General features: G+C 36.6%; 1 protein-coding gene across 8 annotated transcripts in view; it reads left to right on the top strand.

The window, feature by feature from the left end:
• Window positions 1-22,526, top strand: part of DACH2 (dachshund family transcription factor 2) — a 691,333-nt gene that overhangs the window by 566,568 nt on the left and 102,239 nt on the right. For all 8 annotated transcript variants that reach the window (XM_015444057.3, XM_015444056.3, XM_074029434.1 and 5 more), the window contains one exon: window positions 1,457-1,629. In XM_015444057.3, coding sequence (XP_015299543.1) covers window positions 1,457-1,629 — 173 coding nt within the window. The remainder of the gene's footprint in view (window positions 1-1,456; window positions 1,630-22,526) is intronic.

Raw genomic sequence — 22,526 nt, forward strand, 5'->3', positions numbered from 1 at the left:
TGCTGCCTTTGTACTTTCTTGTTAACAGTTTTAGATCAACCATTATAAGTGAAATCAGGAGATGGACCTCAAGTAATTTAACACTGCTTCTTCCTTCTAGCTCCCCTTAAAATTGGACTTTATTAAAATTAAAAACTACTCTGTGAAACACACTGTTAAGAAAATGAAGCCATAGAATGCAAGAAAATCTTTGTCCTAAAAATGTGTGTTTTAAGTGTTTGTATTACTGCCACTTTGGTTTGAGGAATGAGATTTAGGGAGCTTTTTAATATACTTTCTATAGATTCGCTGATGTTCTTTTTCTGTTGTGATAAGGGAAGCAAGGAAATGTGAAGCGATTACCAAGAGAAAAAAAAGGACATTATTAATACTTAATACTTGTGTGCAGAATCAACGTAAATGCTGTCCACCATAGAATTTCTGTAGTCTGTGATAATTTAGAAAAATTATAGACCGGGATGTTTTAGAACATCCGTTAAAGACTACTGATTTCTGGGCTTCTGTCAAAAATTAGGCAAGATTACTGTAGAGGTAATTGTTTATAATAAGTGCTATGATTTGCTCACAGTCACATTCACATCCATAAAGCCAAACTAAATTTTAGTAGACTCTGCTCAAACTCCTTTCCTCCTACAAATTTCAGCCTATTAAGGGATAAGTAGACAATGATTTTAATGTTACCTTTTACATGATGGCATACCTGTGGCTACCAGAAGTTGAATGTGGATAATAATTGAGAGATGTTCTTTCAGATATTTCAAATGTGTGAAAATTATTTCAACTTGCATAAGAAAAAAAATGAAATTCCTGAAATGACTCAATAATATTTGTTATTAAGTATTTCTTATTAAACTGGAAAATAGGTTTTTATTTTGATAGGAGAGTTATTATTTATTCACAAAGACTTTAAATTAAAGATATTAATATAAGCATTCATTTTAGAGATTTATATCTAAAAGGGTATAACATACTTCGAGTCTGTTTTCTTCTATAGTTCTGAAGCTTAGAGAATCTACATCCTGCCTTACCAGCACCTCTGTTAAGTCTCTTAAAGAAATTATAAAGCTGTCAACTATCAACACATCAATGCATTATTGTTATGATGTTACAAAATGGTTGTAATGATTAAGAAGAAAGTTCTTATTTTTTGAAATGCAATGATGTTTGGCTTAAAGATTTGTGTTTGTTTTATGGGTAAAAATTTTGCATCTTATCAATATTTGGGGAGTAAAAGCAAGAACAAAGCATATTTATAATTAAACATGTGGATACAGGAAGATTTTTAAAATTATTAAACAATATAAAATACCACAGGTGCTATTAATGGCACAAGGTGACACTAGCATATAATAAAAATTGTTTTTATAAGAAAACTAAGAATGAATTCAGATACTTTTTAACAAACTATTTCAGATAATCATAATGTAACAAGTTTAATATGCACTGTCTCTTTTAGGACTGGATCTGCCATTTATGATGATGCCTCATCCCCTGCTTCCAGTCAGCTTACCTCCTGCATCAGTTGCCATGGCAATGAATCAGATGAACCATCTCAATACTATTGCCAACATGGCTGCTGCAGCACAGATTCACAGTCCACTCTCCAGAGCTGGTACCTCTGTTATAAAGGTAAGAATCATGATTTAGAAAAGGACAAAGGTGTCAATTACATGCAAATTTAGATAAAATATTAACAATCCCACTGGATCTTCAGTAGTCACTCAGCTCATTGATTCAGTTAGTTAGCATACAGTATTGATGGACTTAGTTTGTGACTAGGCCTTCCAGGTTTGTTGTTGTTTGTTTGTTTTCATTCCATGGCCACAGATCTCACTTTTAATTCTGTTTCCTGTCTTGCAGTCATGTGCACAGTGTGTGGGAGGCATGGGCAGACTAATGACAGAGTAGAAGAGTGTGCAAAAACCACTCCCATTGCTGGGGTGAAACAAAGTAAACACTGTGCATCTTTTTGGAGTTTCAGGGACAGTTATGAGGTATGATATACCATACAGGACTTATAGTCAGACAGTTTTGGGTTCCAATTCTGATTTGCAACTTAGCTGAATGAACTTGGGCATGACAGCCCTCCTGAACATGTTTCCTCAACTGTAAAATGAAGGTCATAGTTAATAATCTATGCTGCTTATTTCATGGGCTGTCCAGAGATAATATGAGTAAAATATATGTAAAGACCTGCAAAACATTAACACTATTTATGATAACTTATTGCATTAACGTTATGATGTTAGAATACTTTTTTTTCAAGTTTATGGGCATGGGATAATGAAACACAAAGGATATTTTGTAGCTACCCCTTCTTTTTCCTCTTAGTTTGGGATATGGCTTTTCTGCTCTCTTTTCAATTGTCATATGAACTAGGCTTTTGAATGCTTTTTCTTCTTGTGAAGAGGTGATATACGGGTACATAGTATCCCAAGATTTTAGTTAATCACAGAAACCCATTGATTCCCTCTTTTATTCCTCCACTTACTCAACAAATATTACACCCTTAATAATTACATGTCAGGGAATTGAGCAATATGGGAAATTTATAAGTACGATATACACCTTGACTTTCAGGAGCTCCCAAACATAAATGTGAGACAAACAAGTACCCACTTAACTTATAACCAACAAGACAGACTATGGTGGATAACATAAGAGAACCACCAAGTATTACAGGAATTTAGAGGAAGGAGTGATTATACCTACCTTTTAGAAGAGAGGAGGCAGGGATCTGGGAAGGTATTATAGTTAATGGATTTCAACTGAGCCTTGCAATATTGATATGATTATAATAGATAGGCATGGAGGTGAAAGAAATGAAGGCAGAGGAAATGTGACATTTTGAACATACTTGTTTCATTTTAAAATTAGCTTGTAATTTGGGAGCCTTCTAAAGCACTGAAGAAAATTTTAAGCATAACCTTTGTAAGAAAGGAACAGAAAAATTGATCATTTTTATAAAGCTTCATCTATATATTTATAACACCAACTGGCAGTATGCTTCCTGTAGAGGCTGGTTGCAGACTTCACCACTACACAAATACCCTGGCAACAAAACTGCACTTGTACCCCTGAATCAATAAAAAAAATTAAAGGTAAAAATAAAGCTTGTGGTTGATAATGAGTTAGTCTATCCTAGCTAATGGGAGCTCTGTTATTAAAATATTTGACGGGAGTGTAAACTTGGACTTAGGGTTGTCTTTGAGAAGAAAATTACCCATGAAATGTGGGATAAATTTCCCATGATTTTGAAACTGGATGGCTATTAAGAAAATATGACAACACAAACAAATTGTGAAATTATATTAACAAACCTGGGAGCAGTGGCAGTGACATGTGCCTGTAGTCCCAGCTACTTAGGAGCCTAAAGAGAGGAAGATCACTTGAAACCAGGGGCTCAAGATCAGCCCGGGCAACATTGTGAGGCTCCTTCTCTAAAACAAACAAACAAAAGCACTTCAAAGTAATTGTATTGTCATACTGGCTTTGGAATGATGGAAGAGTACTCTTAATAGAGGCATGCTTATGACTCTTCAAAAGTACATTGGTTGGTTTTCATAAGTACCACATTTAATTAGCTGTATTTCGTTTGAATGTTTGAGACTTCAGTTAGCTTTGTGAATAATTTGCGTCAAGAGGCACATGGAAATGTGGTTCATAATTATGGTCCTGGAAATGGAAAAGATAATTATCTTCTTAATCCAAATATTGTTTTTTTTGTTTTGTTTTGTTTTTGTGTTTTTTTTTTTTTTTTTTTTTTTTTTACCTATTACAGCAATATAACTGACATTTTGTTTAGGGTTTATTAGTCTATTTCATATGCAACCTTTTAAAAAAGAAAGTTGGCATTGTCACAAACAATTTTATACAACTTTTTAACAGGTGAAATTAGATCACATGCTTATTTATGTCCTGCCAAATACACAAATACATAGAAACCATTTTATGCTAAAGAGAAATGCATCTACTTTCATGTCGTTATTTTGACTAAAGTAAGTTAAGATAGATATATTTAATTAAAACACGCTGATAAAAATTTCTATTTCTGTACAAATCTATGAGAAATATATTTTGTCATATGCATAGATTGCACGGTGGTGGAAGAAGGGCTTTTTGGGTATCCATTACCCAAATAATGTACATTGTACCCAGTGAGTAATCTCTCATCATGCACCCTATTCCATCCCCTCACCTTTCCATTGTCTATCATTCCATACTTTACACTCCTGTGTACACATTATTTAGTTCCCACTTATAAGTGAGAATATATGGTATTTGTCTTTCTGTGTCTGACTTGTTATGCTTAAGATAATGGCCTCCATTTTCATCCATGTTGCTGCAAAAGATAAATTTCATTCTTTCTTATGGCTAAATAGTATTCCATTTATATATATATATACACATATATATATACGTGTATATATATTGTATCTATCTACCTATCTGTCTCTCTATCTATCTATCTATCTATCTATCTATCTATCTATGTAGATAGATAGATAGGAATTTGATAATGGGTTAGTCTATCCTAACTAATGAGAGCTCTGTTATTAAAATATTTGATCGGAGTGTAAACTTAGAGTTGTCTTTGAGAAGAAAATTACCCATGAAATGTAGGATAAATTTGCCTGTTAGGCAAATATGCCTGTTAGGATAAATTTCCCATGATTTTGAAACTGTATGGCTATTAAGAAAATATGACAACAAAAACAAATGGCGAAATTATATTAAAAAGCAAACCTGGGAGCAGTGGCGGTGATATGTGCCTTTTTTTATATATAATATATATATTTTATATATATATATGAATACTATTTGGAATATATATATATATATAAATGGAATACTATGATCCTAAAAATGTGCAAGATATATATTCATATATATATATATATGCAAGATATATATATGCATATATATATATATATCTTGCAGTTTTTCTTTATCATATCATCTGTTGACAGACACTTAGGTTGATCCCATATCATTGCTGTTGTGAATAGTACTACGATAAACATATGAGTGTAGATATCTTTTTGATATAGTGAGTTATTTTCCTTTGGGTAGATACCCAATAGTGGGATTGTTGGATTGAATGGCAGTTCTATTTATAGTTCCTTGAGAAATCTCCCTACTGTCATAGTGAATGTACTAATTTACATTTCTACCAACAGTGTATAAGCATTACGTTTTCTCCTCACAAACATTTGTTATTTTTTATCTTTTTAAAAATCCTCACAAACATTTGTTATTTCTTGTCTTTTGAAAAATAGCCATTCTGACTCATGTAAAATGATATCCCATTGTGGTTTTAATTTGCGTATCCCTGATGATTAGTGACGTTGAGCATTTTCATATGCCCGTTAGTCATTTGTATGTTTATTCATGTCCTTTGCCCACTTTGTACTGGGATTATTTGGAGTTTTCATTTTGAGTTGTTTAAGTCCCTTCTAAATTCTGTTTACTAATCCCCTGTCACATGCATTATTTGCAAATATTATCTCCCATTCTGTAGGTTGCCTGTTCAATCTTGATTATTTCTTTTGCTGTGCAGAAGATTTTTAGTTTAATTAAGTCCCATTTGTCTATTTTTGTTTTTATTGCCTATGCTTTTTACATCTTATTCATAAATATTTTGCCTAGACCAATGTCCAGGATAATTTTCCTTAGGTATTTTTACAGTACTTTTATAATTTCATGTCTTTCATTTAAGGGTTTAATCCATCTTGAGTTGACTTTTGAATTTGCTGAAAGATAATGGTCCAATTTCATTCTTCTGTGTATGACAGTCAAATTTTCCCAGCACCATTTGTTGAAAAGGATGTCATTTCCCCAGTGTATATTCCTGTTGATTTTGTCACAAAAGAGTTGGCTCTGAGTACCTGGCTTTATTTCTGTGTTCCCTATTTTGTTCCCTTGATATATGTGTCTATTTTTATATCAGTACCATGCTGCTTTGGTTACTGTAGCCTTATAGTATAATTTGAAGTCAGTAATGAGATGCCTCCAGCCTTATTCTTTTTGCTTAGTATTTATTTGGCTATTCGGGCTCCTTTTTAGTTCCATATGATTTTGAGGATAGTATTTTCTATTTCTGTGAAAAATGATTTTTTTAAGGGATTGCATTAAATCTGTAGATTGCTTTGAATAGTATGGTAATTTTAATGATGTTAGTTTTTTTAATCCAAGAGCAAGGGATATTTTTCCATTTGTTTTTGGCATCTACAATTACTTTCACCAGTGTTTTGTAGTTTTCCTTGTAGATATCTTTTACCTCTTTGGCTAAAATTATTCTTAGTTTATTCTTTACTAGCTGTTGTAAATGGGATTGCCGTCTTTATTTGATTATCTGCTGGATCATTATTGGTATGTAGAAATGCTACCAATTTTTGTAAAGGGATCTTCACACTTTACTAAATTAATTTCTCAAATTCAAAAGATATTTGGTGGAGACTGAGGCTTTCTAGATGTAGGTCATGTCATCAGTGAACCGCGAAAATTTGACTTCCCCTTTTCTGTTTGGATGCCTTTTATTTGTTTATTTTGCGTGATTGCTCTGGCTGGGGTATATTGGTTCATTCTCAAGCTGCTATGAAGAAATACCTGAGACTGGGTAATTTATTAAAAAAAGATGTTTAATTGACTCACAGCTCCACATGGCTGGGGATGCCTCAGGAAAACTTACAACCATGGCAGGAGGCAACTCTTCACATGGCAGCAGGAGAAAGAATGACTGCCAACAGGGGAAATGCCAGACATTTATAAAATCATCAGATCTCATGAGACTCACTCTTTCGCAATAACAGCATGGAGGAAACCACCCCCCATGATTCAATTACCTCTACCTGGTCCTGCCCTTGACATGTGGGGGTTATAACAATTCGAGGTGAGATTTTGGTGGGGACACAGAGGCAAATCATATCATTCCACCTATGCCCCCTCCAAAATCTCATGTCCTCACATTTCCAAACACAATCATACCCTTTCAGTAGTCCCCGCAAATCTTTTTTTTTTTTTTTTGAGATGGAGTTTCCATCTGTTGCCCAGGCTGGAGTGCAGTGATGCGATCTTGGCTCACTGCAAGCTCCGCCTCCCAGGTTCATGTCATTCTCCTGCCTCAGCCTCCCAAGTAGCTGGGACTACAGGCGCCCGCCACCACGCCCGGCTAATTTTTTGTATTTTTAGTAGAGACGGGGTTTCACCATGTTATCCGGGATGGTCTTGATCTCCTGATCTTGTGATCCGCCCGCCTTGGCCTCCCAAAGTGCTGGAGTTACAGGCCTGAGCCACTGCGCTTGGCCTAGTCTCCCCAAATCTTAATGCATCCCAGCATTAACCCAAAAGTCGAAGTCCAAAGTTTCATCTGAGAAAGGACTCAAGGCAATTTCCTTTTGCCTATGAGTCTCTAAAATCAAAAGCAAGTTAGTTACTTCCTAAATACAATGAGGGACAGGCATTGGGTAAATACAGCCATTCCAAATGGGAGAAATTCTGCCAAAACAAAGGAGACACAGACCCTATGCAAGTCTGCAATCCAACAGGGCAGTCGTTAAACCTTAAAGTTCCCTAATAATATTCTTTGACTCCATGTCTCACATCCAGGTCATGCTGATGCAAAAGGTGGCCTCCCATGGCCTTGGGCAGCTCTGCCCCTGTGGCTTCGCAGGGTACAGCCCCCTCCCGACTTCCTTCACAAGATGGTGTTGAGTGTCTGTGGCTTTTCCAGGCACACGATGAAAGCTGTTGGTGGATCTAGCATTCCATGGTCTGGAAGACAGTGGCCCTCTTCTCAATGTTCCACTAGGCAGTGTCCCAGTGGGGACTCCGTGTGGGGGCTCACATGCTGCATTTTCCTTCTGTACTGCCCTAGCAGAGATTCTCCTTGTGGACTGTGTCTCCACAGCAAACTTCTGCTGGATATCCAAGGGTTTCCATACATCCTCTGAAATCTAGGCAGAGGTCCCTGAACCTCAATTCTTGTCTTCTGCACACCTGCAGGCCTAACACCACATGGAAACCACCAGGGCTTGGGGTTTGCACCCCCTGAAACAATTACCTGAGCTGTATATTGGCCCCTTTTAGCCGAGCAGCTGGGACAAAGGGCACCAAGTCCCTAGGCTGCACACAGCAGGGGGGCCCTGAACCCTGCCCAGGAAACCAATTCCCCCTGGTAGGCATCCAAGCCTGTGATGGGAAGCTCTCTTACTTGGCCTGGAGGCATTTTCCCCTTTGTCTTGGTGATTAGCACTTGGCTCCTCATTACTTATGCAAATTTATGCAGCTGGCTTCAATTCCTCTCCAGAAAATGGGAGTTTTCTATTGCATCATCAGCCTTCAAATTTTCCAAAGTTTTGTGCTCTGCTTCCTCTTGAATGCTTTGCTACTTAGAAATTTCTTCCGCCAGATACCCTAAATCATCTCTCTCAAGTTCAAAGCTCTGCAGATCTCTAGGGTAGGGGCAAAATGCTGCCAATCTCTTTGCTAAAGCATAGCAAGAGTCACCTTTATTCTAGTTCCCAACACGTTTTTTATCTCCATCTAAGACCACCTCAGCCTGGACTTCATTGTGCATGTAACTGTCAGCATTTTGGTCAAACCCATTCAACGAGTCTCTAGAAAGTTCCAAACGTTATTACATCTTTCTGTCTTCTTCTAAGCCCTCCAAGCTGTTCCAATCTCCGTCTGTTACCCAGCTAGTTCCAAAGTTGCTTCCACATGTTTGGGTATGTTTACAGCAGTGCCCTACTATCTCAGTACAATTTACTGTATTAATTCATTCTCATGATGCTATGAGACTGAGTAATTTATAAAGAAAATAGGTTTAATTGACTCACAGTTCTGCATGACTGAGGAGGCCTCAGGAAACTTACAATCATGGCAGAAAGCACCTCTTCACAAGGCAGGAGGAGAGAGAAAGACTGCCAGCAGTGGAAATGAATGCCCAAAGCTTATAAAACTTTCAGATATCCTGAGACTCACTCACTATCACGAGAACAGCATGAGGGAAACTACCCCCATGATTCAATTACTTCCACCTTGTCCTGCCCTTGACACTTGGAGATTATTACTATTCAAGGTGAGATTTGGGTGGGGACACAGAGCCAAACCTTATTACTGGGACTCCAGTATTATGTTGAATCAGACTGGTGAGAACAGGCATCTTTGTCTTGTTCCAGTTCTTAGAATACTTTCAACTTTTCTCCATTCAGTATGATATTGGTTGTGGGTTTGTCATAATGGTTCTTATTGTTTTGAGGTATTTTCCTTTTATGGCTCCTTATTTCATTGAGGTCTTTTATCATGAAGGGAAGTTGGATTTTTATTAAACGCATTTTCTGCATGTGTTGAGATGATTATATGATTTTTGTTTTTAATTTGGATTGTGTAATATATCCTATTTATGTATTTATTTATGTATTTGTGTATTTCTTTATTTAAAGACAGCATTTTGCTTTCTCACTCAAGTTGGAGAGCAGTGGTACAATTATAGCTCACTGCAGCTGCAAGCTCCTGGGCTCAAGTGATTCTCCTACCTCAGTCTCTGGAGTAACTGGGTCTACTGGCATTTTCCACCGTGCCTGGCTAATGTGTTTCCTTATTTTTTATTTTTATTTTTGTAGAGGTGGGCGTCTTACTATGTTGCCTAAGCTGGCCTTGAATTCCTGACCTCAAGCCCTTCTTTCAACTTGGCATCCCAAAGTGGAGTCCCAGTAATAACGTTTGGTTCTGTGTCCCCACCCAAATCTCACCATGAATAGTAATAATTCCCCAGTGTCAAGGGCAGGACCAGGTAGAGGTAATTGAATCATGGGGGTAGTTTTCCACATAATCCTGAGATTATGACATTTATTGATTTGTATATGTAGATTCATCCTTACATTCCTAGCATAAAACACACTTGATCATTATATATTATCCTTTTGATGTGTCATGACTTAATTTATTAATATTTTGTTGAGGATATTTTCATCTATGCTTTTCAAGGATATTGGCCTGCAGTTTCCTTTTATTGTTGTGTTGCCCTCTGGTTTTGTTATCAGGATGTTACTGGCCTCATAGAATTATTTAGGGATACTTTCCTGTTCTTCAACTTTTTGTAACAATTTCAGGATAATTGGTGTTAGTAGAATTTGGCTGTGAATACACCTGATCACGGGCTTTATTTTGTTTGATGATTATTTTTGTTAATGATTCAATCTCACTACTCGTTATTGTTCTGCTCAGGTTTTATATTTTTTCCTGGTTCAATTTTAAGAGAATGTAAGTTTCTAGGAATTTATCCATTTCCTCTAGGTTTTCAAGTATGCAAGCTTTTACTTCTTCATAGTAGTCTCTGATGATCTTTCATTTTTCTGTGGAATCATTTGTAATGTCTCCTTTTTTATTTCTGATTTTTATTTGTATCTTTTGTTAGTCTAGCTAATGGGTTATCAATTTTGTTTACATTTTCAAAGAGCTATTTTCTCATGTTGATTTTTCATACTTTTTTGTTCTTTATTTCATTTAGTTCTGCTCTGATATTTATTTCTTCTGCTAATTTTTTTTTTGGGGGGGGTTGCTTTTCTTTCTCCTTGAGGTGTGATGTTAGGTTGATAATTTGTAAGCTTTCTAAATGTTTGAAGTAGGCAGTTAATGGTATAAACTTCCCTCTCAGCACAATTTTTGTCTGTCTCATAGATTTTGATAGGTAGTGGGTCCATTTGCACTTGTTTTAAGAAATTTCTAGATTTCCTTCTTAATTTCTTCCTTAAGCCAACGATTGCTCAAGAGCATGTTGTTTAATTTCCATATATTTGAAGTTTCCTTAGTTTTTCTTTTCAATGATTTTTAGTTTTATTCCATTGTGATCTGAGAAGATGCTCTATATGAATTTGAATTTTAAAAATTTGTTGAGACTTGTTCTGTGGCCAGGTATATGGTCTATCTTGGACACTGTTCCATGTGCTGATGAGGAAAAGGAATATTCTGTAGTTGTCAGATAGAATATTCTATAAATGGTTCTCCCATGTTGGGTGCTTGTATTTTTAGAATCATGATATTCTCTTGCTGAATTGATCATTTTATCAATAGTGATTGAGTTGTCTTTTTTTTACTATTTTTGATTTAAAATCTGTTGTAACTGATATAAATATGGCTACTCCTGCTGACTTTTGATTTTCATTTGCATGAAATATCTTTTTTTCCACCTCTTTGATTCTGTATTTGTTTTTACAGGAAAGCTTCTTGTTATCAGCATATAGTTGGATCATGTTTTTTAATTTATTTCACCCATCTATGTCTTAAGTGTAGCATTTAATCCATTTACATTCCAGGTTATTGTTGACATGTGAAGTTTTGTGCCTGTCATGTTTTTTATTCCTTTTAATTGGTTTTACAGATTATTTGCTTTTTCCTTATTCTCTATGTTTCTTTATTGTTTGATAGAATTCTGTCATGTTGTCATTTGATTATTTCTCTTTCTCCTTTGTATGACTGTTTTGTAAGTCTTGTGAGTTTTATACTTCCATGTGTTTTTATGATGGTGAATAACGAAGTTTTGTTTCCATGTTTAAAACTCTTTTGAACATTTAATGTATGATCAATATTGTGGGGAAGAATTCTCTGTGTTTGCTTGTCTGGGAAATATTTTATTTTTCCCTAACTTATGAAGCTTCTTCTTGTGGATGAAAAATGCTTGTCTGGCAGTTTTTTCTTCTTTAGTACTTTGAAAATGTCATACCATTCTCTTCTGGCCTGTAACATTTCAGGTGAGAATTCCACTTTCTGATGGGGATTCCTTTACAGATGACTAGATGTTTTTCTCTTTCTGATTTTAAAATTATTTATTTCCTGTTGATTTTAGATATTTTGACTACAATATGGTGTGGTGAAGTCCTTTTCGCAGTGTATACTCTTGGAGATTGCTAAGTCTCCTTTAGATGTCTGACACTCTTGCTAGAAATGCAAAATCTCCATAAATTACTTCCTCATATAGGTTTTCTAGACTTTTGGTTCTTTCTTCTTCCTCAGAAGCACAGATAATTCTTAAGTTTGGTTGCTTTATGTACTTCAAAATATGTTATAGTCTTTATTCATTCTTTTAATTTTTTTTTTTTTTTTGACTGACTGGATTATTTCAAAAGACTGGTCTTCGTGTTATGAGACTTTTCCTTCTGCTTGGTCTTGTCTATTACTGAAATATTCAAGTGTACTTTATATTTCCTTCAATGAACTTTTGGGTTCTAGAATTTCTGTTTTTTTGTTTGTTTTTGTTTAAAAAAAAACAAAAACAAAAAAAACCGGTGTCTGTCTCCTCGGTAAATTTCTCATTTATGTCCTGAATTGATTTTCCAATTTATTTGCATTTGTTTTCAGATTTCTCTTGCATGTCATCGAGCTTCTCTAAAATTAACATTTTGAATATTTTATCTGTCATTCAATAATTTCTTTGTGATTCATTTCTTTTCCTGATCAATTTTTTATGGTTTTATTGTGTCATATTTCCTTGCTTATCATGCTTCCTGGGGTAACAGTAGCTTTTCCAAGTTTTTGAAACTGCTTTTATACAAGAAAACTTTGCTGAAAATGTATATATGTTATTGGTTGAGTCAGATACTTTGGCTTTGACTTTGGGTGGCCCATGGTAATCTATACAATATTTTCTGTAATATACAGGGTCATTGGTATCTGTGATTTCCTCCATGGGTTACGATACAGTTATGTGTTAAGCCTGTGCTGAAATTTTGCTGTAGAAATGGGATGCGAGATAGACCATTCTTCAGGCAGTAGTGATGGCGTCAATAGGCTGAATCTGCCTGTTCTTAGTCCCCAGAGCAGCTTACACAGGCACCAGTGTTCATGAGCCCTGAAGGGCCAATTTGTGGGCCTCCAGGTAGCTTGTTTGGATGCTGGTAATAACAGTGGTAGACCATGCATTTGGGCAGGTTCCCAGGACCCCTGGACTGCTGGTGTGATGTGACTAAATAAAGTAGTGAAGATGGAGCAACCCACTTGAAATCAAGTGGTTTGCGCTCGTGTTGCTGGTGCCTGCAATTGGTTGTGGAGGCTCGTTCCCCTGGCCTGCTGGTAGCACATGTGGGTGAGTGTCATCTGTTGTGGTATTGGTAGATTGGGTCAGTATGACTTCAGACTCTGGAAGCAGCAATCAAGTGCCAGCAATAATAAACTTGGCTGGGAAACTTCCTGGGTCCTGCGTGGCGTGCTTGAGTGCTGGGGATATGGGTCTAGGCAAGGAGACATTTCCTTGAAAGTAGTGACTTCAGGTGCTGTGTGTGATAAGCAAAAGTGGGGTTGTCCTCATGCCACCAGTGGAATTCTCAGGAATGGACTGTCATGGCTGTGCTGTAGACCTGCCATCAGGGAGGGTGGGGCTCCTTATAGCTGGAGGGGCAGGTAACTCTGGAAAGTACAGCCTGTCCACATCTTGATCTCACAGCAGCTGTAGCAGGGGAGAGGGAATTGTTTTAGGAGTGCGTTGAATTGTCCAGTCTCCTCCCGCTTCAGCCAGGTGGCAGATGCAGCAGAGTCAGCTCAAACTCTGCCCAGTGGTGGGGCACAGCCCAGTGTTACACTCTCAAAATTGCACCAGGTGTGGGTCCATAACCAGAGAGAGTGGCGCACCTCTCAGGTGAGCAGCATGGATAAGAAGCTGCCGAAAGTGAAGTCTGCTTATGCCTCAGTCTTACAGCAGCCTCAAGTAGGGTGGTGGAGATTGTTCTAACGGTGTGTGGGAGCACTCAGTTTCCCAGATCCTTCCTCAGTCCAGTGTTGGCAATGGCAACAGCCTTGTCAGTGCTGCCTCGGAGCAGGATCTAGATCCTTGGTATCTAGTCTCTCAGAATGGTTCCAGGTTGAAGCTGCTCTGAGATTGGAAGCCTGTGGGATTTTGGGTGGATTCCCTTTCTGGAGCAACACCTCTGTGCAATCACTAGGCAACTCCCTATGTTAGGTCCAAGGCCTGTGTTGATTGATGGGTTCTTCTATAAGCCAAGATTGCTAAAGTCTGTTGCAGGAGTGTGGAGTCCTGGGGAGTTTCTCCCTTTCCTTTTCCCCATGTCCAGGAGCTTTTCTTGGTCCCCAGCAAGCCCCCATCCTGGTAAGCTGCTTCAGACCCTCTCATTACTTGCTTTGGGGTTTCCCATGAGTCTCTGTTGAATTTTAGTGTTCTCTTTTAGACAGTCTGTTTGAAATGTGAATATGTACTCACTGTTCTTTAAATTTTATTATCCTAGCAGTTTTACATAATAAAACAAATGTTTAAATTTGTATAACTCATTACTTTACAAAATATCTTAGTTTAATTCACCAGGTCTTTTATATCATTTTTACCATGTAGGTAAACTGTCTTTCCAAATATGCATTATCAGAATATTTAACATTTAATTATTAGAAGTAAATGTCTTCACTATGAAATTTGATTTCCTTCTGACAAATCCACTATGAATTAAGAAAAGTCACAGTGGCCTTTCCCAAAACCTCTTTGCTGTGTATACTATAATCAATTTAAAACACACCTAAAGAAAAACAATACTCAAAATTTGAAAGATGTAGTATGAGACTAGGGCACATTATAAAAAGGGTCCAAAATTTGTGTTTAGTTATATAAAACTTGTGAAAATTTACAGAAAGAGCTATCAAATTATTTTGAAATGTTTACATTACTCATATTGTCATTTTTTTCTTTCGGATCAAAATTACCTTTTGATATAGTTTGGATATTTGTCCTCACCCAAATCTCATGTTGAAATGTAAACAATGTTGGAGCCTGGGCTTGGTGGAAGGTGTTTGGATCATGAGGGTGGATCCCCCATGAATGGCTTGGGGCATCTCTGTGGTGAAAAGTGAGCTCTCACTCTGAGTTCACACAAGATCTAGTTGTTTAAAAGGCTGTGGCACGTACCCCATCACATTCTCTTGCTCCTGCTCTGGTCATGTGATGTGTCTGCCCCCACTTCACCATCCACCATAAGTAAAAGTTTCCTGAGGCCTCCCCAAAGCAGGTGCCAGTGATATGCTTCCTGCACAACCTGCAGAACCATGAGCCAATTAAACCTTTTTCCTTATAGATTCCCCTTTTTCAGGTATTTGTTTATAGCAATGCAAGAAATGCCTAATACAGAAAACTGGTACTGAGGGATAAAACATTGTTGTAAAGATACCTTGAAATGTGAAGCCAACTTTAGAACTGGGTAATGGCCAGAGGTTGGAAGAATTTGGAGGGCTCAAAATAAGACAGAAAGATGCGGAAAAGTTTGGTACTTATTAGAGACTGATTAAATGGTGGTGACCAAAATGCTGATGAGGATATGGACAGTAAAGTCTAGGCTGCTGAGGTCTCAGATAGAAATGAGGAATTTATTTGGAACTGGAGCAAATTTCACATGTGTTATACCTTAACAAAGATCCTGGTTTGCATCCTGTTCATGCCCTAGGGATCTGTGGAAGTTTGAACTTGAGAGTGATGACCTAGGGTATCTGGCACAAGAAACTTCTAAGCATCAAGGTGTTCAAGATGTGGCCTGGCTGCTTCTAACAACATATGCTCTTATGTGGAAGCAAAGAAATAATGAAAAGTTGGAACTTATATTTAAACAGGAAGCAGAGCATTAAAGTTTGGAAAATTTGCAGCCTAGCTATGTGGCAAAAAAAGGAAAAAGCTTTTTTGGGAGAGAAATAAAAGCAGGCTATGGAGCAACCATTTGCTAGACATATTTGCATAACTAAAAGAAAGCTAAGTGCTAATATCCAAGACAATGAGAAAAAGACCTCAAAGGTATTTTATAGAACTTCATGCAGCCCCTTCATCACAGGCCTAGAGGCCTAGGAGGGAAGAATTATTTCTTGGGCCAGGCCCAGGGCTCTGCTGCCCTGCACAGCCTTGGGACACAGCTCCCTGCATCTCAGCTGCTCTAGCTCCAGCCTCAGCTCAAAGGACCCCAGATAATGTTCTTGCCACTACTCCAGAGGACACAAGCCACCATATCCCTTGGCAGCTTCTGTGTGGTGTTAATACTACAGACACACAGAATGCTTGAGTGAATGAGACTTAGCAGCCTTTGCTAGGTTTCAGAAAATGTATGAGAAGGCCTGGATGTCCAGGCAGAAGCCTGCTGCAGGGGCAGAGCCCACACAGGGAACCTCTACTAGGGCAGTGCAGAGGGAAAATATGGGATTGGAGCCTTGACACAGAGTCTCCACTGGGGCACTGCCTAGTGAAGCTATGAGAAAGGGGCCACTGGCTCCAAGACCCTAGAATGGTAGATCCACTGGCAGTTTACAACTTCAGTATGGAAAAGCCACAGATGCACAACAACCTATGAGAGCAGCACAGGGTCTGAACTCTGTAAAGCCACAGGGACAGAGCTGCCCAAGGACTCAGGAGCCCACCACTTGCATTAGTGTTCCCTGGAGTTAAGGGCAGTTGGGACATGGAGTCAAGGGAGATTATTTTGTGGGATGTGGGACATGAAGTCAAGGGAGATTATTCTGGAGCTTTAAGATTTAATGACTGCCCTGCAGGGTTTTTAACTTGTGCAGGGCCTTTCTTTCAGCTGATTTCTCTCTTTTGGAACATGAATGTTTACCCAATGCCTATACCCCTGTTGTATCTTGGAAGTAAGTAATTTGAATTAATTGATTTTAAGTAAGCAATTAGTTTTATAGGCTCATAGGTGGAAAGGACGTGCTTTGCCTCACATGAGACTTTGGACTTTGGACTTTTGAGTTAATGCTGAAATAAGCCAAGACTTTTGGGGACTGTTGGAAAGGCATGATTGTACTTTGCAATGTGAAAAGGACAAAAGATTTGGGGGAGTCTAGGGGTGGAATGATATAGTTTGGATATTTGTTCCTGCTCAAATCTCCTATTGAAATGTAATCCCCAATGTTGGAGGTGGGACCTGATGGGAGGTGTTTGGATTATGGGGGCAAATCCCTTGTGAATGTCTCAGGCCATTCCCCTGGTGATAAGTGAGCTCTCACTCTGAGTTCACGTGAGATCTGGTTATTTAAAAATGTGTTGCACCTACCTCCCCACCCTTGTTCCTGCTCTAGCCATATGATATGCCTGCTCCTGCTTCAACTTCCATGAGTAAATACTTCCTGAAGTCTCTCGAGAAGCAGATATGAGTGCTATTCTTCCTGTGCCTCCTGCAGAACCATGAGCCAATTACATCTCTTTTTTTATAAATTACCCAGTATCGGGTATTTATTTGTAGGAATGCAAGAACTGCATAAGACATCCTTTTTGCCATATCATTTTTTAAAATCCCTGGGATTAAAAAAAAAGCAAGCTGTGATATTGAAACATGTTTTCAGTGTCCTTCTAAACACATGCCACTCTTCTTTAGCTTGGTTTATGTTAAGCTGATGCCTGTGCTAATGCTTGTCACTGATGATCATAATACTTGGATCACTAATTCCACTGGAAGCTCGTCTTCTAGTATATTCTTTGAATAATAGGATTATATGATGCATAGAATATATCAAGTTAATAAATGACTGGCTATACAAATCATACTTATTTCTAACATTTAGTATTTCTAGATAAAGGTCCTAGGAGCAACTTTTAAAATATTTTTGCACTTCAGTTTTCCTTTCTGCAAAATGGATCTTGCTTTCTTTATACTTTACTTCTATATTTGCATATAAAGTTTATATTTAAATTATAGTTTACATCTGAAAACTGATTAGGCTAATCTGTAAGCCATGTTAACTTTTCATTTCAATTCAAACAAGTTAATTTGTCATTTGCTGGCAGGCTTATTTGTTAACAATTAATTGAATCAAATGAAGCCACTGGTATCTGGTTTAAAAAATTTGTTGGTTCATTCATATTTTTTGTTTTCTACTCATTGAATCACTATTGTGTATCAGGTAGTGCTCAAGGTTTATGATTTAAATGGGAGAGACAAATAATGAACAAAATAAATAATTATATAATTCTCTATTAAGTATTTAGATAGACAAAATGAACCCGTATTTTCTCTTTTGATAACATGGTAGAGTTTGCTTTTATGCCCTATGAGACCAGGGTTTTTGAGTTATAAAAAGAAGTGAAACTACCTATAATTATTTATATTAATCTACCTTCACATTGCTTAAAATTTTAATACTGGGTGATTTGTTAGTGTGCTATTTTTGTCTCTTATTTTTCACATTCCTAAAAAGAAAGCTATGTGATATATGCAACTGTGATTGAGTGCATACTCACAAAATACATTTATTTTCAGAATGTTACAAGTCTAGTTTTGTTTGTTTGAATGCTCATAGGCTCAAATGAACACAGAACTTGTGTACTTATTCATGAACTTAATATTTGCTTAATCAGGTAATGTTGAATGTTAGGATGAAAGAAAAACTTCTAATTTCTATAATGGACTTATACATTCAGTGTTTCAGATTTTATAATTTTGGGGCCAGCATCCAGTGATATGCCTAAAAACCAGCTCTCCAAAAACAAAACAAATCAAAATAAGAAGAAAACTGTTATTTATAACATTTGCCAATTTTCTTGGTGTAAATATTTCTATCATGGCAGATTTCAGGTTACCAACAGCTTAACAACTGGTTCACAAAATTAATGAATATTTAACAATTGGCTCTAGCTTGAGCAGGTCCAAGGCAGCAGCCTCCTTTAAAAATATTATACTAAATATGAAATGGGTATCACTTCAGACTCTCCATGACAACCTTTTCTTATATCTATTAAGCAAAGCAAACAACTAAAACTTTTCCAACCAGTTTACTTTTCAATACCTTCAACAAAGCATAACACATTAACTAAGTGTTTGAAAATTCTCTATAAAAGTGAATGAATAAAGTTTGTTTACCAGTTTAATTTATACCACTTTAACAGAGAATGGTATTAAATTGGAAGGGAGTTTAGCTTAATTGCATTTAGATCATTTTTTATCAGCATGTAAATATTGGTTAAAAAAAATGTTTGGTGATTAGAAGTGTGGATGCCTACAAATATCCTCAAATAGTGAAAGCTACCAAAAGGGAAAATACACCTGGCTAAGTCTTTTTCATTTTAGGTCTCAGAAGTGATATAACTTTTAGAAGCTTATATTCCAAAGAAAATATGTATTTCTTACATAGTCTGATAGATTTCCTTGCCTCCATGGATTTAAATAATTAACAGTGCATCTTAGATGCATAGGATATATCTACTATAGCAACACTGCCCATAATGGTAGCCATTAGGCATGTGTGGGTATTTTAACTTAAATAAAAATGTAAAATTCAAACTTCAGTTACCAAATTAGTCACATTTCAAGTGCTCAATAGCCGCATGTTATTTGTGGCTATTGTATTAGAGAGCACAATTATAGGATGTTTTCATCATTGTAGAAAGTTCCATTGAACAGAACTCCATTAAATAGGGTGAATGGAAGGTCTAGAACCATCCATAATTTTGAGAACAAAGAAGGATAATAAAGATTTAAAAATCAGCAAGCGTCTGGAAATTATACTTTCAGTTACCCAGAAAGGACAGCTACTGTTGACTTTTGGCTTATTGTACTATTATCTTCATCACTTTCTGTTAGAAAACAGAATTCACTGATTTAGCAAATGTTGAATGTATGCAAAAGACTCTGTCATATTGCTTTGTCCAAAACACAGAAAAGAAACAGACATAGATAGGCTCCACCCCCAAAAGGACCACTTCTGGCTAGAGCCATCATAATTTGTTAGTTAAATAAGATGCATTCAGAAGCAGATTTCATTAGAGGTAGTATAGTATAATTGCTATCTGCCTAGATTTGAATCCTGGTTTTACCATTCCTTGTTATGTGACTTTAGGCAAATTAATTAACCCACCTGTGTCTCAGATTGCCTCATGGTCCCAATGAAATGGGGATGATAATTGTATCTACTTCATAGTGTTAACAGAAGCCTGAGTGACATAAAGCATGTTAACACATTTAGAGTAATGTTTGGCACCTACTAAGTGCACAGCATGTTTTAACCAATATTTTACATTGAAGAATCCATACAGAAATAGTAGTAAGTAGAAAACCATATTGTGGCCAAAAACTAGCATGAGATAGAAGTAGCTTCCTCTATGTAGGTTCTTCTGTATGTTCTCTCACCAGTAATGGGACAAAGGGAACCTCCACCTTTAAATTCACCTACAGTTATTGGCCTACAGCATTGATTTACCTGTGATAGTTGCCTTGATTTGATACCCCAGAATAAAGATTAGGAGCCTGATGGGGGCTGGAGAAGGGTGCCCAATTAAATATCAAATTTGATCTGGTTGGTGTTTAATTTTAAATAATATTTGAATGTTTACATGTGAATTATTTAGTATAGTTTGCACCGTGGGCACCTACAATGCATATGAAAACATACATATGCCTTCCTTTCATCCCCAGTGGGGTACATCAGGCAGTCAATAAATATTTGTTGCATGAGTGAATGAAAGCTAAAGGAGTCACTTTAGATGTTAAACTTTGGGGAGTGTTTCCAACATAAATTATTATTACTAATACAGACTTTAAATCCAAAAGTGGAAAAGACGTTACAAGTTGCAAATAAATGTTTCTTGTTGTTTTTTGTCAGTAGATAGTTTGGGAATATTGCTACACAAGGCACATGGTAAATTTTAGTTCTGGCTCAGATCCCTTTGGTGTTGGCTCAACTATTAGCATGTGTTGCTAATAAATAATATAGCTATAACATGAATTGGAATTGCATTATGATCATTAGGCTTGCAAGACTATTAATCCTTAAATTATATTATTGAATGTGGCAAAATCATGAAGACAAAAATAGGTCAAATACCTTACTGGTATGGAATTCTATTCCCTGTTTGACATTTAAGTGTCTTACAATACATTTTTCTCTATTTGTGGGAAACTGTGTAATGTCAGTGTGCCATAGCTTTTTTCTGATAACACATTTAAGAAATTTAAGTTGGAAGCTGTTATTTGGCAGTTTACCAACACCATCTGATTAGCTCTGTTTCTTGTTTGGCTGAGCAGCTGGCGATTAATGAATTGATAGGAAATGGTCACACGGCAGTGGCATTAGCATGTGAACATCTGGTATTAAAATTAGTCAACACAGAGAGGTTTTTGTGTGATAATTCAAATTCACTGACAAAAATCACTACTTGGGTCTCAGTCTAAGTGCTCTGTGGAAAGAGAAAGCTATTACTATCTCAGAGCATGAGATGAAGATGCATTGAGTGGGCATTAAGGGTTGTTTGTGTTTGTTTGTTTGTTTGGGTGGGTGGCAGAGTAACAAGCCCACAACATAACTTGGAAACCATGCATTTTTCCCATTGAACTATCCATTCTCCCACTTGAAGGTATTTTAGGCTATGGTCAGATATTATGACTGATTCCCTTAATCTGTGAGCCTTTTCCAGGACAGGTTCATCACATTAAAGAGAGGAGAGGATTCTTTGTTCAAACACCACATCGGTCACACATAGGTTGTGTATATTATTTTCCACTCTCATGCTTACGTATTCCAGCTGCACCCCCAATCTGGCATTATTTTTTATGCATACTATTATATTGCCTCTTCTAATTCAGGATTGCAATTATGCCTTCAAAACCACTGAAGAGTGAAAGCTCCCAATATCTAGAATATTTTTTCTGAGTGGTGAGTTTCTTAAACACTCCTTGAGAAACAAGGTAAGAGTATTGTGGACTCACTGTTTCATAGACTAATGAAATATGTATGTTGTGATAGCTTCTACCCTGGAATAGGGAGTTTAACAATTACTAAATTGCATAATTTTTCCTTTTTAACCTCAAGAGCCCTTTTTCCATTTTTTAAGTTTATGAAAACTTCGCTATATTCATCATTGTTAATTTAAATTCAATGGTAAATTGCTGATTGTAGAACACAGACCAATTCTTGAATTGTTTCATAAACATCCATAAAGTGTCATGCTTCCAAAGGTTTTTAGATAAACCAACTTTGGGCATCAAATTACCCCCCCTATTTAGTGGTAAGCCAAGTTGGTAATAACAAAGAGCAAATTTTTATTTTACCGTCTCTGGTTTTATTATTAAAGTCTTTCAAGTTACAATCTGTTCTGTTTCTGCAGAACTCTGGTGACAACACAGAAGAAGCATATCAATTAAATATGAAATATCAAGACGAATACATGAATAAAATATTCAGCATTCAAATAAACTTCCAAAAGCCACTCTTCAGCAGCAAAATGCCATTAAATCCTTGAGGAACTCATTAATAGATTAACATTTGAAAGAGTAATTACAATGAGAGTTGAAGTCAAACTAAATAAAAATAAGACATATATTACATAATTCTACTGAATTCTTGAAAGAAATCAATATAATAAAATATCAGAGGCAATTCAATGTTGACACAGTTGTTTTTAAAAGGCAATGGAACATGTGCACATACATATTACCACATGGTAGAGATACTTAACACAAATGTGTTAATACTTCGTAAATTCTGTGTATACTTCCATATTTCCAAGAATGCAAAACAATATATTGAAATGAAATAAATGACCTCTGTGAACATGG

Source organism: Macaca fascicularis, chromosome X (genome assembly GCF_037993035.2).
Source record: "Macaca fascicularis isolate 582-1 chromosome X, T2T-MFA8v1.1".
In the NCBI taxonomy this organism is placed as follows: Eukaryota; Metazoa; Chordata; class Mammalia; order Primates; family Cercopithecidae; genus Macaca; species Macaca fascicularis.